This window comes from Osmerus eperlanus, chromosome 20 (assembly GCF_963692335.1).
Source record: "Osmerus eperlanus chromosome 20, fOsmEpe2.1, whole genome shotgun sequence".
NCBI classification, from domain to species: domain Eukaryota; kingdom Metazoa; phylum Chordata; class Actinopteri; order Osmeriformes; family Osmeridae; genus Osmerus; species Osmerus eperlanus.
Window position 1 is genome coordinate 2,287,361 of NC_085037.1, and position 12,990 is coordinate 2,300,350.

The following is a 12,990-nucleotide window of genomic DNA, read 5'->3' on the forward strand; positions in this document are numbered from 1 at the left end:
GCAAAATAGCCCTTGCATGCACTGACACATTCCATGCCCTCTTACATAGACACCCACCTCTCTCTGACACACACATAAGCCTCATTTCCACAACAAGCACCTAACTTGTTCTCCCCAGTACTCCTTTTCAAGGGGTTTAGAAGGTTATTCAGCCGGTTGTTAGCAGTGTTTCCACCACAAAAAACTTTCCCCAGAAAAATTGGCAAATTAGCAGATGCAGAATGCAGATATATTCTGCATATATATATATAGCGTACGGAAATATATAAATATTTTGCGGCGGTGAGACATTTTTCCAAACTCTAACATGCCAGAGATTTTAGAATACACTTTATCACTGCGGTCGCCATTCTAATTGCCTCTGGATTTCGTGCTCAGCATAAATAAGGCCCTGCGTCCCAAATCACATCATTTTTCTTTTTACTTTTAGCAGGCCTGCAGCAGCTCTTACAAAGTACTGCTGCATCCAGTCTGCATACAACTGGGACAAACTACTATGTCACAACGTTGCGGCTTCAACTTGACCCTCTTGGTCATACATCCGTCCCAGCTCAGGGCACAACATTTGAAAGTTGTAAAAAAAAATGATTGGTGCTACATTTTTTACCTTGGAGATTCAAAAAATCGCAGAGCTGACCAGAGAAGTATGTCAGTTTAACACAAATACTGTCAGAGGGCACCTTCCATTGTGCAGAGGATTGTGGCTCAGAAAAGCCAGAGAAGCACGCTGGCTTGCATCCTGCAAAATGCAACCAGATGCAATAGGACATCCTGGTATTTTGGCATACTGCATTTGACATGCTATGTATTGGGACATACAAAATCCTGTTCTGGCACAATAAATAGTATGATAGTATACTAGTATGGGTTTTGGGACATACCCTTGGACTTTGTTGTCGGTCCAGCTATTGTATGTTCTCGTGGCCACACAACTTTTAAATGGTGGTTGCAAAATCGGTTGAAAAACTTGAATGCTGCAAAGAAATGTTCAGCACTGCAAGCCCCACCCCAAAGTTCCAGTATTATAGCAAGAACCATCCCCAGAGCAGGGTCTTAATGGTTCCTGATTTTTGCTCCCCGGAATTCAATTTAGAACGTGGTTCCTGTGGTGAAAATGAAGCTTAGTGCAAGTTCAGTCAGGCAAAACCGAACTCTGCACACGTTATGTCTCACTACACACTCCCCCCGCTATACGCACGCACTCTCCTTTCCCTCTACCTCTATGCCGGGGCTGTCATCGGGGTTCTATGCTCGATTAGCCGCGCTCTCTATCAATTAGTACAGTGCCATGCCTCCTTCGCTAGCCTATACTGATGCTGTGCCTTTAAATGTGTTTCTCTCCCTGTTTAGTTTGTCCATGCTACCCCTGTGAGCGACCCTCCACCTCCCCGTCGCCACCTGGCCGCTCTGTCTGGCTGGGTTGTCGGCTGCCGCCACCAGTGCCTGGACTCCATGGGGGATTCTTCTTCGGTTGCAGGGCTGAAGCCCATTGATCATTGAATTCCCCATCGGGGTCTAAGTGCCAAACACCTGTTGTTAATTCCAGCATCTTTGTAAAATAAATATCAGTTTACTCATCCAGGTCTCTCCTGATTGAAATGCAGCGAGTTCCAGGGAACGATCCTAGTTCCAGGGTAAAGTTCTTGTGGTGGAAATGCAGCTACACACACACACACACACACACACACACACACACACACACACACACACACACACACACACACACACACACACACACACACACACACACACACAGACACTAGGACACAAACACAACCACACAAATACACACACACTCTCACATACACAGATGGACAACACACATGGAAGGATGAAAGCACACACTTACAGACAAGCAAACACCAGTCACTCAGTCTCTTTGAATCTGTTGAGGTTAACCATTAGAAGTAAAACACACACACACACACACTGCTCCCTAGTCTGCAGAAGTGACTGTGTTAGATGTATAGAAGAAACTCTATATAGAAACTGACAAAACAATCATGTTTTCAATTTCCAAGTCTGTTGCTTAGATTCCCTGGTCAACCAGTGTGGCCCAGGACACACAGACATGCACACACACACACACACACGCACACACACACACACACACACACACACATGTGCACACAGACACATGCAGGCCACAAAAACATTTACGTAAATCAGCCTGGTGGTTAGAGACAGAAATCCAATCTCAGCCAATCACAGTGAGTGAGTGTGTGTGTTAGTGTGTGAATGTGTGAGAGTGTGTGTGTGTGTATGTGTGTGTGTGACTCCTAGGCATCAGAGAAGAATGAGGACAGGGACCAGGGAGGCAAAACATGACACAGAGTTCCAGAACCTTACATCTATCACCCTCTGTTCTAGAATCCTCCATCTCTTTCGAATCCATTGTGTGTGAGAAGTGGCTTAAGGGTTACATCCCGCAGCATGGATGTATGGTGTGTGTCTGAGAAGTGGGTTTAGGGTTACATACTGTGGCATGGGTCAGTGTGTGAGCAGAGGGTTACGTAGTGCAGCATGGATCTCCAGACAGAGAGAGGGGCTCAGTGAAAACATGCCTGTGTTTCAGGAATGTGCTGATACAGCTCATGTACAACAACATGGGTGGTGGGCCTGTGACTGTGTGTGTGTGTGTGCTTGTGTGTGGGAGTGTGGGAGTGGGGTCAGTGACCAGGCTAATGTAAGGAATATCCCAGAGCCACACTGGAAAAAAGATTGTGTTGAGTTTGTGTGACTGTGTGTGTGAGTGTGTGTATGTGTGCATGCGGGTGTGTGTGAGTGTATGCGTGCGTGCGTGCGTCTAGGTCTGCTTGTATTTGTGTGTGACGGAGAGCAGAAGATAATGGATCATTAGCAGGCAGACTGGACAGGTGCTGCTGCTCTGGCCTGATTACCTGATCATCACACTGACTTCATCAAACTCCTAAGATTCACTTCTCACCCACACACCTCTGTGCTTCTAGACACACACACACATGCACACACATCACCCACACACACCTCTGTTTTTTCCCCTGATACCAAGGAAGCTGGAAGCCATTTAACCTCCAGTTAGTTGGCCCCTTCCTTGCACCTGCCTCCACACACACACACACACACACACACACACACACACACACACACACACACACACACACACACACACACTTGTCTGCCTGCTCCTTCCTCACACCTGCTTATACATCAAATCACATCACAGCATCTACAGCACAGTTCAACCACACACTCCTAGACACACACACAACCTGTGCTCATTCTCCAGAAACACCTTTCTCCTTTGTGTGCTTCAACGTGTCAACAATTCAATGCTCACTTCCTCATTCCACCTTCAACAGTGTACCCCTTCAGTTATTACACACTACCTCCTCCTCCTCTCCTCCTCTTCTTTCTTTTCATTTCTTCCCTCACTCTCATCACTTACTCATGTAACCCCACCACTGTCTCCCGCCTCTTTCCCCGTCCAATTCTCACCCTTCCCCCTCCCCTCTAATCTTCTTCTCTCTCTCCTTCCCTCTCCCTTTGTATCACCTTCCCTCTCGCCTTCCCTCTCCTCTCCCCTCATATCACCTTCCCTCTCCCATCCAACCTCCTTCTCTCTCTCCTTCCCCCTTCTCTCCCATCTCCTTCTCTCGCACTACCCCCGCCCCCCCCCCCCCCCCCTCCTCACCCTAAAGGCCTCTCTGGCTGCCTGGTCGTCATCGTCGCCACGGTACCAGGGTCTGGCCGGCTGCTCGTCCAGGCTGCGTCCAAACAGGTCCATGAAGAAGAACACGTAGTCCTCCGCTGGAAGACCCTCCCTCCAGAACTGCACCATCAGCCTGCGGAACGTGTCCTTGGAGCAGCACAGGTACACCACTGAAGAAGACCCAGAGGGAGAGAAAGTGCATCAGTCACATGACTCGCTCCTATGGGCATCTCTATACTACCATCCGATCTAGTATTTCCCAGTAAACATATACCACCATTCTACTTAGTATGTCCCAGTACATAGTCTTTCTAATACAGTATGGCAAAAATGCCAGGATGTCCTACTACATCAGGAAGGATTTTGCAGTTTGCGAAACAGCATGCTTTTCTGGCTGTTCTAACCCACAACCCTTTGTGCAGAGGAAGAGGCGCCAACCATGGAGACCACGGTACAAAAGATAAGCTCCTGTCTGGACCAGTTCAATGCACAGTTACATGTGTTACAGTTACATGTGTTACAGTTACATGACGAAGTAGTCTGTCCTGATCGTATGTAGTCTGTCCTGATCGTATGTATACCGCTTGCAACAGTACTTAGTAAGGGCAGCTGCAGTACCTGGCAAAAGTACAAAGTAAAAGTATTCGATTCAGGATGCCACCCTAGTTTAGTGAACGGTAAGGTGGTTTGGGTGAGGGAAATAATTATATAGATACGTGTTTAGATATACAGTAGAAGAGGTTGGAACATAACGGAGGGGTGGAAAGGGTGACTTTGTTTTCCATTTTTCAAAGGGGGCTAGACTGAAAAAGCCACCACAATGTCCCACACCCTCGTAAGCCTCCGCCCATCTGTTTATGTAGCCATGGTAACGAGAGGTCAACCCCCCCGCCCCCCCACACCCCAAAAGGCCAACCGTGCCTCGCCAATGACCTCACAATCAGGCCCTATCGTCATGGTGATTATCGCCGTGCTCGCTCCTCTCGCGAATTAGATCACTGCGAGATGAAGGGAGTGATGGTAATCGTCATGGTAATTAGGGCTGGCTGGTCCTGAGGTTGCATAGGAGAGAGGGGGAGAGAGAGAGCGAGAGAGAGAGCGAGAGAGAACATGGTACAGTGTGGATTAGAAGATGAGATGCTCTCTCTCTTCCCCTCACTCTGAGCACAGATCCACATGGGACTGTCTCAGTACAGACAGCACCCACCAAATGATCGGACGTTGCACCTATGATATGTTTTAGCTTCACTGTGCTATTACATAGCACAGTGAAGTCTTGGTCTGGTAGCTGAGATGTGGTTGTTAGTAATTAGTAACCCTTCCTTGACTCTGTCCAAAACGACACAAACTTACACAAACACAACTGTGCACTTCTGATCCTTGATTTTCTGCTGTACTTTCTAGAAGCAAGACTGGTTCTGACTGGTCCTGGGCACCTGTAGTCCATATCAAATCAATAATTGAATACATTTATATATACTCTTCCTTTACTGTAATTCAGATGAAAAACATGTTCCTGGAATCAGTTGCTATGGGATACGTGTGCTTTTATGTGTGGTCACACCATGCCTGCCACTCACACTGCCATGTAAACATTATGCGATGTAGGCACCACCATCAACATCATCATCATTACCACCATCATCCTTACCATCATCATTACCACCATCAACACCACCATCATGACCAGCATCATCCTCACCATCATCATCATCATCATCATCATCATCATCATCATCATCATCACCATCATCATCATCCCCATCATCATCATCATCATCATCATCATCATCATCATCATCATCCCCATCATCATCATCATCATCACCACCCTGATTACCATCATTATCACCACCATCACCACCATCATCATCACCGTCATCACCAGAACAGAAGGCCAGAACAGAAGACCTTATTTTGTATGTGGATGGTTAACGTTAGCTGTGGTGGCCGTGCATGGTAGCAGTCACTATGTGACTAGCAGTGTAACAAGGATGGCTTTACGCTAGCAGTGTAATAACGTTAGCATAATGCTAATTGTTTAATAAGAATTGCATTATGCTATCTGTGTAAGAAGGATAGTATTATGTTAGCTAGCTGTGATTTTGGCACTGTTTGTGTTTTTTGTAAATGCACTCTTTTCTTTTACTGTGTAAAGTGCTTTGGTCATGGATTATGTTAAACTGTGCTACGCAAATAGACTATAGATAGCATTATGCTAGCAGTGTAATCACGTCAGCATTATGCTAGCGAACAGACAGCAGCTGGGAGAGATTCTGCTTTCCATTAGTCGATTTCCCACTGTCCACACACACGTCATACACACACCTACACACACACACACACACCTCACACGCAACTTATATCACACACACATTACACGTCACACATGGTTAGATGAGAATATCACCCAATGCTCAAAGACAGATCTCTCGCACTGGATTTTTCTTTCTCTCTCTCTCTCCCTTTTCTTTCTCTCTCCTTCCTCTCTCTCTCTCTCTCTCTCTTCCTTTCTTCTACTCTCTCGTAGTCTTGTTTTTTCTGTTTCTGTCTCTCCTGTTGTGCATTATTTTCCCTCTCACCCTCTCTCACACACACATCCTTCAGTGCTCTATTGCATTAACAATGACACTTCCATACAGCAGGTGGGATATGGAACACACACAACAGACATGCTCACAGCACTCCCTCTCTTTCTATACCTCTTTCCCTCCCTCTCTATCGTTCTCCTTCTTTCCCCCTCTTTCTGTCTAGCGATGGGCGTGGTTAATCGAATATCCGGATATCCTAAAGTAAGTTAGTATTCAAATACTTTTTTCGAATACTTATGAGCGTAGTTTACAGTAATTTCCAAAAAGTTTTTTTAATGAAAAACCTTTCAATTAAATATAAAATAAGCTTTCCATGTGTTGTGAATTCTAGTTGTGACGTTAGAAATGATGAAAACATTCAAAAAAGGTAGGCTACGTGACCCTGCGAAATCATTTCAAATCCCCATCCCTATATCTGTCCTTCTCCCCCTCCCTTTATCTCCCCCTTCCCTCTCTTTCCCCCCTCTCCCCCCACATGCACACACATACACTCACACAGACACGTGCACACGTGCACATTTACACACACACACACACACACACATAGCTGGGCAGAGATTGATGGTGGAACCCTGGTTGCAAAACAGACAAGGTAAATCACGCAAAGAGATGGGACATTACTGGAAGTAACACACACATCCGCAAGCACACACACACACACATGCCCTCACACACACACATGCCCTCAAACACACACACACATGCACACACGCATGCACACACACATGTAAGCTCACACACTCATACACATTCCCTCTTTTATCAAAATTATACCTTTCTCACACAAACTCTTTCTACACACACACACACACACTGCCTCTCTTGCATTGACATACTGTCTATCCACTCTCTCCCACTCTTGTCTATACACTCCCTGTCACCCCCACACACACACACTCAAACACCCTACACCTCCTTTTATCTAATGATAACTCCATTTCATGTCACCTCAATAATCCACTTCTTTTCCTTCCTTCCTTCCTTCCTTCCTTCCTTCCTTCCTTCCTTCTCCCTCTCTCTTCTCTCCACACCTGACATCTCTCTCTTTACCCTGCTCAACCTCTCTCCTGTCCCCTCCCTCCCTCTCTACCCCTGCCCCCCTCCCTCTCTACCCCATCTCCTCCCCACCTCCTCCCAACCCCTCTCTACACCTCCCCCTCCCTTGCTACTCCTTCCTCTCTCCTGTCCCAATCCTTTCTACCACCCCCCACCCCACCCCGTCCTCAGTGTCATCTCCCCTGATTAGAAGCTGTCTGAGTGGGCAGGATTAATAGGGGATGAGAGGGAGAAGCACGGTTGCCAGATTGGTGCCGTCATTTTCTGGAACAACTGCAACACTTGATTACAGAGGAAGACCTTTTGGTCAATGAAACCATGATGAAGGACGACCGCAAGAATCATGACCAAATCACAACAACAACAACCATAGCCACAATAAACATAAACATGACCACAACCATAAACATAACCACAACCAAAACCACAATCAAAACCATAACCACAACCAAAACCACAACCACTCACTCCCTCTCTCTCACACACACACACACACACACACACACACACACACACACACACACGCGGCCGGATCCTCTCCCTCTGTGCCTCTGCAGTGTTTGTGCTCTAACGGTTCACTCTGTTCGCTCTCCTTTCCTGGCACCATGGTTGCTAAGGGTAGAGGTGTTGCTAAGAGTGGAGGTGTTGCTAAGGGTGGAGGTGTTGGTAAGGAGGTGTTGTTGAGGGTGAAGGGGTTAGTGAGGGTGGAGGTGGTGTTGAGGGAGGAGGTGTTGCTAAGGGTGGAGGTGTTGGTGAGGATGGAGGTCTTGTTTGCTGAGGTGGAGGTGTTGCTAAGGGTAGAGGTGTTGGTAAGGTAGAGGTGTTGCTAAGGGTAGAGGTGTTGGTAAGGTGGAGGTGTTGCTAAGGGTAGAGGTGTTGGTAAGGTGGAGGTGTTGCTTAAGGTAGAGGTGTTGGTAAGGTGGAGGTGTTGCTTAAGGTAGAGGTGTTAGTGAGGATGGAAGTCTTGCTTGCTGAGGTGGAGGTGTTGCTTAAGGTAGAGGTGTTAGTGAGGATGGAGGTCTTGCTTGCTGAGTTGGAGGTGTTGCTAAGGGTAGAGGTGTTAGTGAGGATGGAGGTTTTGCTTGCTGAGGTGGAGGTGTTGCTAAGGGTAGAGGTGTTGGTAAGGTGGAGGTGTTGGTAAGGTGGAGGTGTTGGTAAGGTGGAGGTGTTGCTAAGGGTAGAGGTGTTAGTGAGGATGGAAGTCTTGCTTGCTGAGGTGGAGGTGTTGCTAAGGGTAGAGGTGTTAGTGAGGATGGAGGTTTTGCTTGCTGAGGTGGAGGTGTTGCTAAGGGTAGAGGTGTTGGTAAGGTGGAGGTGTTGGTAAGGTGGAGGTGTTGCTAAGGGTAGAGGTGTTAGTGAGGATGGAGGTCTTGCTTGCTGAGGTGGAGGTGTTGCTAAGGGTAGAGGTGTTGGTAAGGTGGAGGTGTTGGTAAGGTGGAGGTGTTGCTAAGGGTAGAGGTGTTGGTAAGGTGGAGGTGTTGCTAAGGGTGGAGGTGTTGGTAAGGGTGGAGATGTTGGTGAGGGTGGAGGTGTTGCTAAGGGTGGAGGTGTGGGTGAGGGTGGAGGTGTTGCTAAGGGTGGAGGTGTGGGTGAGGGTGGAGGTGTTGCTAAGGGTGGAGGTGTGGGTGAGGGTGGAGGTGTTCCTAAGGGTGGAGGTGTGGGTGTGTGGTAACACTGGTGGGTGAGCTGACCTGTGGCACCAAGTTTATGTTAGAGATATTCTATTGATGGAGAATGTGTTGTAGATGTATTTAACCATCTATCTATCATGAGATCATCGTGCTGTAGAATCACAGTTTATGTGACACCCCCTCCACCCTACAACCACCCCACAACCTCTACAACCCCCCCCCCCCCTCCCACCACACACACACACACGCACACACACACACACACAACACAACACACACTGATGCCTCCCATCTCCATGGAAACTATCTCCACAGCTCAGAAAGACCCTCTCAGTCAAACTTCTCTCCTACCAGAGATAGAGAAAGAAAGAGAGAGAGACATGGAGGTGGGGTGGGAGAGCTGGGGAGAGAGAGAGACAGAGAGACCAGGACACCCTCAGACACCAGGACTACACTTGTGCATGAAGAGAGACACCACCCTACATGAAATCTGTCTGCCGGTCTGTCTGTCTGTCTATCTATCTATCTATCTATCTATCTATCTATCTATCATCAGATCCATGGGTTGTATAGTATAATGTGGCTTGCATGGTTGTGTTTGCTTTACGCTTGCAGCTCTCTCTTTTTCAAACTCTGTTTATGTTGTTGTGCTTGAGTTACTCTGGCAATATTTACAAGATTGGTTCATGTCAATAATGCTTGAATTGAATTTTTGTGACTCAGAGAGTGACTGAGTGAGTGTGAGAGAGCAATCACTCTCCCTCTCTCCCTCCGTCCTTCCTTTTCTCCCTCCTCCCTTCCCTTCCCCTCACCCCCATCCCTCTATCTCCCCCCTCACACTTCCTCTCTCTCTTCCTCCCTGCTTTTACTCTCACCCTCCCTCTTCCCCTTTTACCCTCCCTCCCCCTCTTCCTTCCCCCTCTCTCTCTGGTAAATGGACGTGTTCAGGTTCTTCATCTGTCTCCAGGCGGTGTTGCCTGATGTCCCTGACTTCAGTAGAGTTACAGCATGAAAGACATCATTAGTCTGGCTTTTTAAATGATTGCCTGTCTTGTTTTCAACCACGCCAATTCTGTTCACCTTGTCTTTTGATCTGTTTTCGTCTCCTGTTTTCTCTCTCTCTCTCCCTCCCTCTCTCTCTCTCTCTCTCTCTCTCTCTCTCTCTCTCTCTCTCTCTCTCTCTCTCCCCCCCCCCCTCTCTCTCTCCCTCTTTCTCTCTCTCCCCCCCATGTTGTGCTCTGAGGAATGTGACAAGTTCCTGAGGTGAATCATTTGTTTCTTGTGACCTATTCAATGCATTTTTTAAAGACATATTTTTAAGGCAATTCTGTTTGAGAGAGACAGGAAAGGCAGGAGAGTGGCCCGGGCTGGAATCGAACCACGGTGTCGTAAGGCCTGAGCCTACGGGGTCGGCATTTTGGGACACTTGTGTGGAACGCCACTCGGCTGAATGTTAAACGGACACAAATCCATCTTTTCTGGAAAAACATCAGAGAGATTCTTAGAATATTTCCTTTCTTCGAGGTCAGAAGGTTTGAACACACAGACTGTGTGAGTGGGCCTTCTAGCTGTGGGTGATAAGCCGTCAGACACATGCACACACCCATACACACAGATGCACGGGCGTAGCACACACACACGCACGCACCCACCCACACACACACACACACACACAGACACAGAGAGATCCATGAGCATAGACATTCGTGCACACACATAAATAGATGCAAGAGCTCACACACACACACAGGTACATCTTTCTCTTGCTTTCTTTGACAGATCACTAATACTGTCCCTTGGCTTGGATGGAAAAGGTGCGAGAAGCAATTACTAGGAATAACCTGATAATGGCCGACCAGCGTTCCAGCTCCCTTTTCTCCCTCCATCCTCCCCTCCGCCCCTCCTTCGCTCACCAGAGCGAATCCACGATGCTGCCTCTCACTCTCTCCCTGTCCTTGCGCGCTCTGTCTCCCCCGCTCTCTCTCACCCGCTCTCTCCCCCGCTCTCTCTCTGCCTCTCACCTCATCCCTCGGTCACCCCCTCTCCCTCCCTCTCACTGCCCCCCCCCCCCCCCCCTGCCGCCTCCTATCCCACCTCCCCCCTCCTCCTACCAGAAAACCAGGCACTACGAGGCCTCTAATGGAAGTTAATAGGCCCTTTGGTTCTGCAGTGGAGAGGGCTGCCTGCAGATAACTGGGTTCACATGACGTCAGCGCAACAACCCTCTCTCAGCCCCACCTGACCCCCCACCCTGGAACCTGGACCAGTGCTACAGGTCTGGTAGGGGGGGGGGGGATTTGGGTGGGCGGGTGCTGGTAGGGTGAGGGGTCCTACCACACAAACACACACACATAAACCCAGCAACCCCCCCCCCCCCCACACACACACACACACAAACAAAACAGCAACACAGACACTGACATTTGTACAACAAATGAAATAAATGTTTGCTATTGCTTCAGTTGTTGGGTTTGACCATCTCCCACCAGTCTAGGAGTACTAGGAGAAGACTACGGTGGTCCAGCTGGTGTTAATAAAGTTGTGGTCCTTTTGACAGCAGTGTTGACAGACAGGAAGTGAGAGTTGAAGGGGAGAGTAAGTCATGTCATTAGATCAAGATGAGATAAGACTGAGCGGCAGGCCCTCTCTTTCTCTTTCTCGCTCCCTCTCGCTCTTCTTTCCTTTCCTTTTTCTCTGTCGCTCCTTTATTCTCTCTCTCTCTCTCTCTCTCTCTCTCTCTCTCTCTCTCTCTCTCTCTCTCTCTGATACTCCTTCTATCTCTCCCGCTCGCTTTGTCATTCTCCGTCCATCCGTTCGTCTCTCACTTTGCATTTGTATCTCTCTCCCTCACTCCCCACCTTACCCCGTACCCCTCTCATTTCCCTCTGTTTTACTCCATCCCCCCTCACTTCATTCTTCCCTCTAGGCCTCCCCTCCTTTCCTCCTCCCCCCCTTCTCCCCGTCTCCAGCTGTGTCCAGTCAGGAACCAGGATATTGGCTCCCCAGAGGCGTGTTGGCGGGTGACAAACAGCTCAGTGACATCGTCAATAACGGTGGCGGTCACTCACGGGTGGGTCGCTACGGAGACAGACCGGCAAACCTTTCGCCAAGAAGAACAACGACCGCCACCACAAATGATCCACGGCAGGAAATACCTCACTGGCAGTCCAGGCCAGAGGACCTCCGTTCCCTTATAAAGCTTGGGGGTGGAGGGGGGGGGGGATGGGGAGGGAGAAAAAGAGACGGATGGAGAGAGGGAGGGAGAGAGAGAGAGAGAGAGAGAGAGAGAGTTTCACAATGACGATGGAACACTGGACTTTTTTCTCGTCCTTTAATTAGGAATGTTGTCCCAGTGATGTAAGAACTGGAGGAGTGGAAAAGAGGAGGGGAGGAGGAGAGGAGGAGGAGGGGAGGAGGAGAGACGCATGGGAAATTGTGAGAGCCACCCACACCACCTCCGAGAAGCTGTGCTCAACACACCAGCGCTCCGTTACGGGAGACGAATCAAGCCCTGCTGTCCTGCTGGGAGAGAACCAGCCAGCCCCAGGGCTGAGCAGGCATCTCAGCCCATCTCGGAGTCTTGGACATGGGAACAAATTCCCACACTGGGCTGCCTATCTGAACCACACACATTTGGATCGGAATCCTTTGAGTGCGATTCTGAATCTTATCACTTTGATTCGGAACCATTTGATTCAGAACCATTTGATTCAGAACCATATTAATTTGATTCAGAACCATATTAATTAGATTCATCTGAATCTGAGTCTAATATACTGTTTGTTTGATTCTACACGAAAAAACAGATCTGAATCATCTGACTCAGAACCACAATAATCTGAACTAAAATGTGATATACTGTCGGTACGATTCATAACCCGTACAGATCTGGAATCCTCTGAATCAGAATCACACAATCCCGCAGGCTGAACTGAGTCTTGCCCGTCCTTGTCTTTAGCTGAGCACTTCTGATCTGGATCCTGGCTCCTGATGGAGGCTCAGTTTGCTAGCGTGTCTTCTC

General features: G+C 48.3%; 1 protein-coding gene across 1 annotated transcript in view; it reads right to left on the reverse strand.

Annotated features, from left to right (window-relative positions):
- The window catches only part of npr1a (natriuretic peptide receptor 1a), a 47,329-nt gene that overhangs the window by 29,567 nt on the left and 4,772 nt on the right, over window positions 1–12,990 (reverse strand). Inside the window, exon 3 of the mRNA XM_062446037.1 lies at window positions 3,674–3,861. Within this exon, the coding sequence (XP_062302021.1) occupies window positions 3,674–3,861 (188 nt within the window). The remainder of the gene's footprint in view (window positions 1–3,673; window positions 3,862–12,990) is intronic.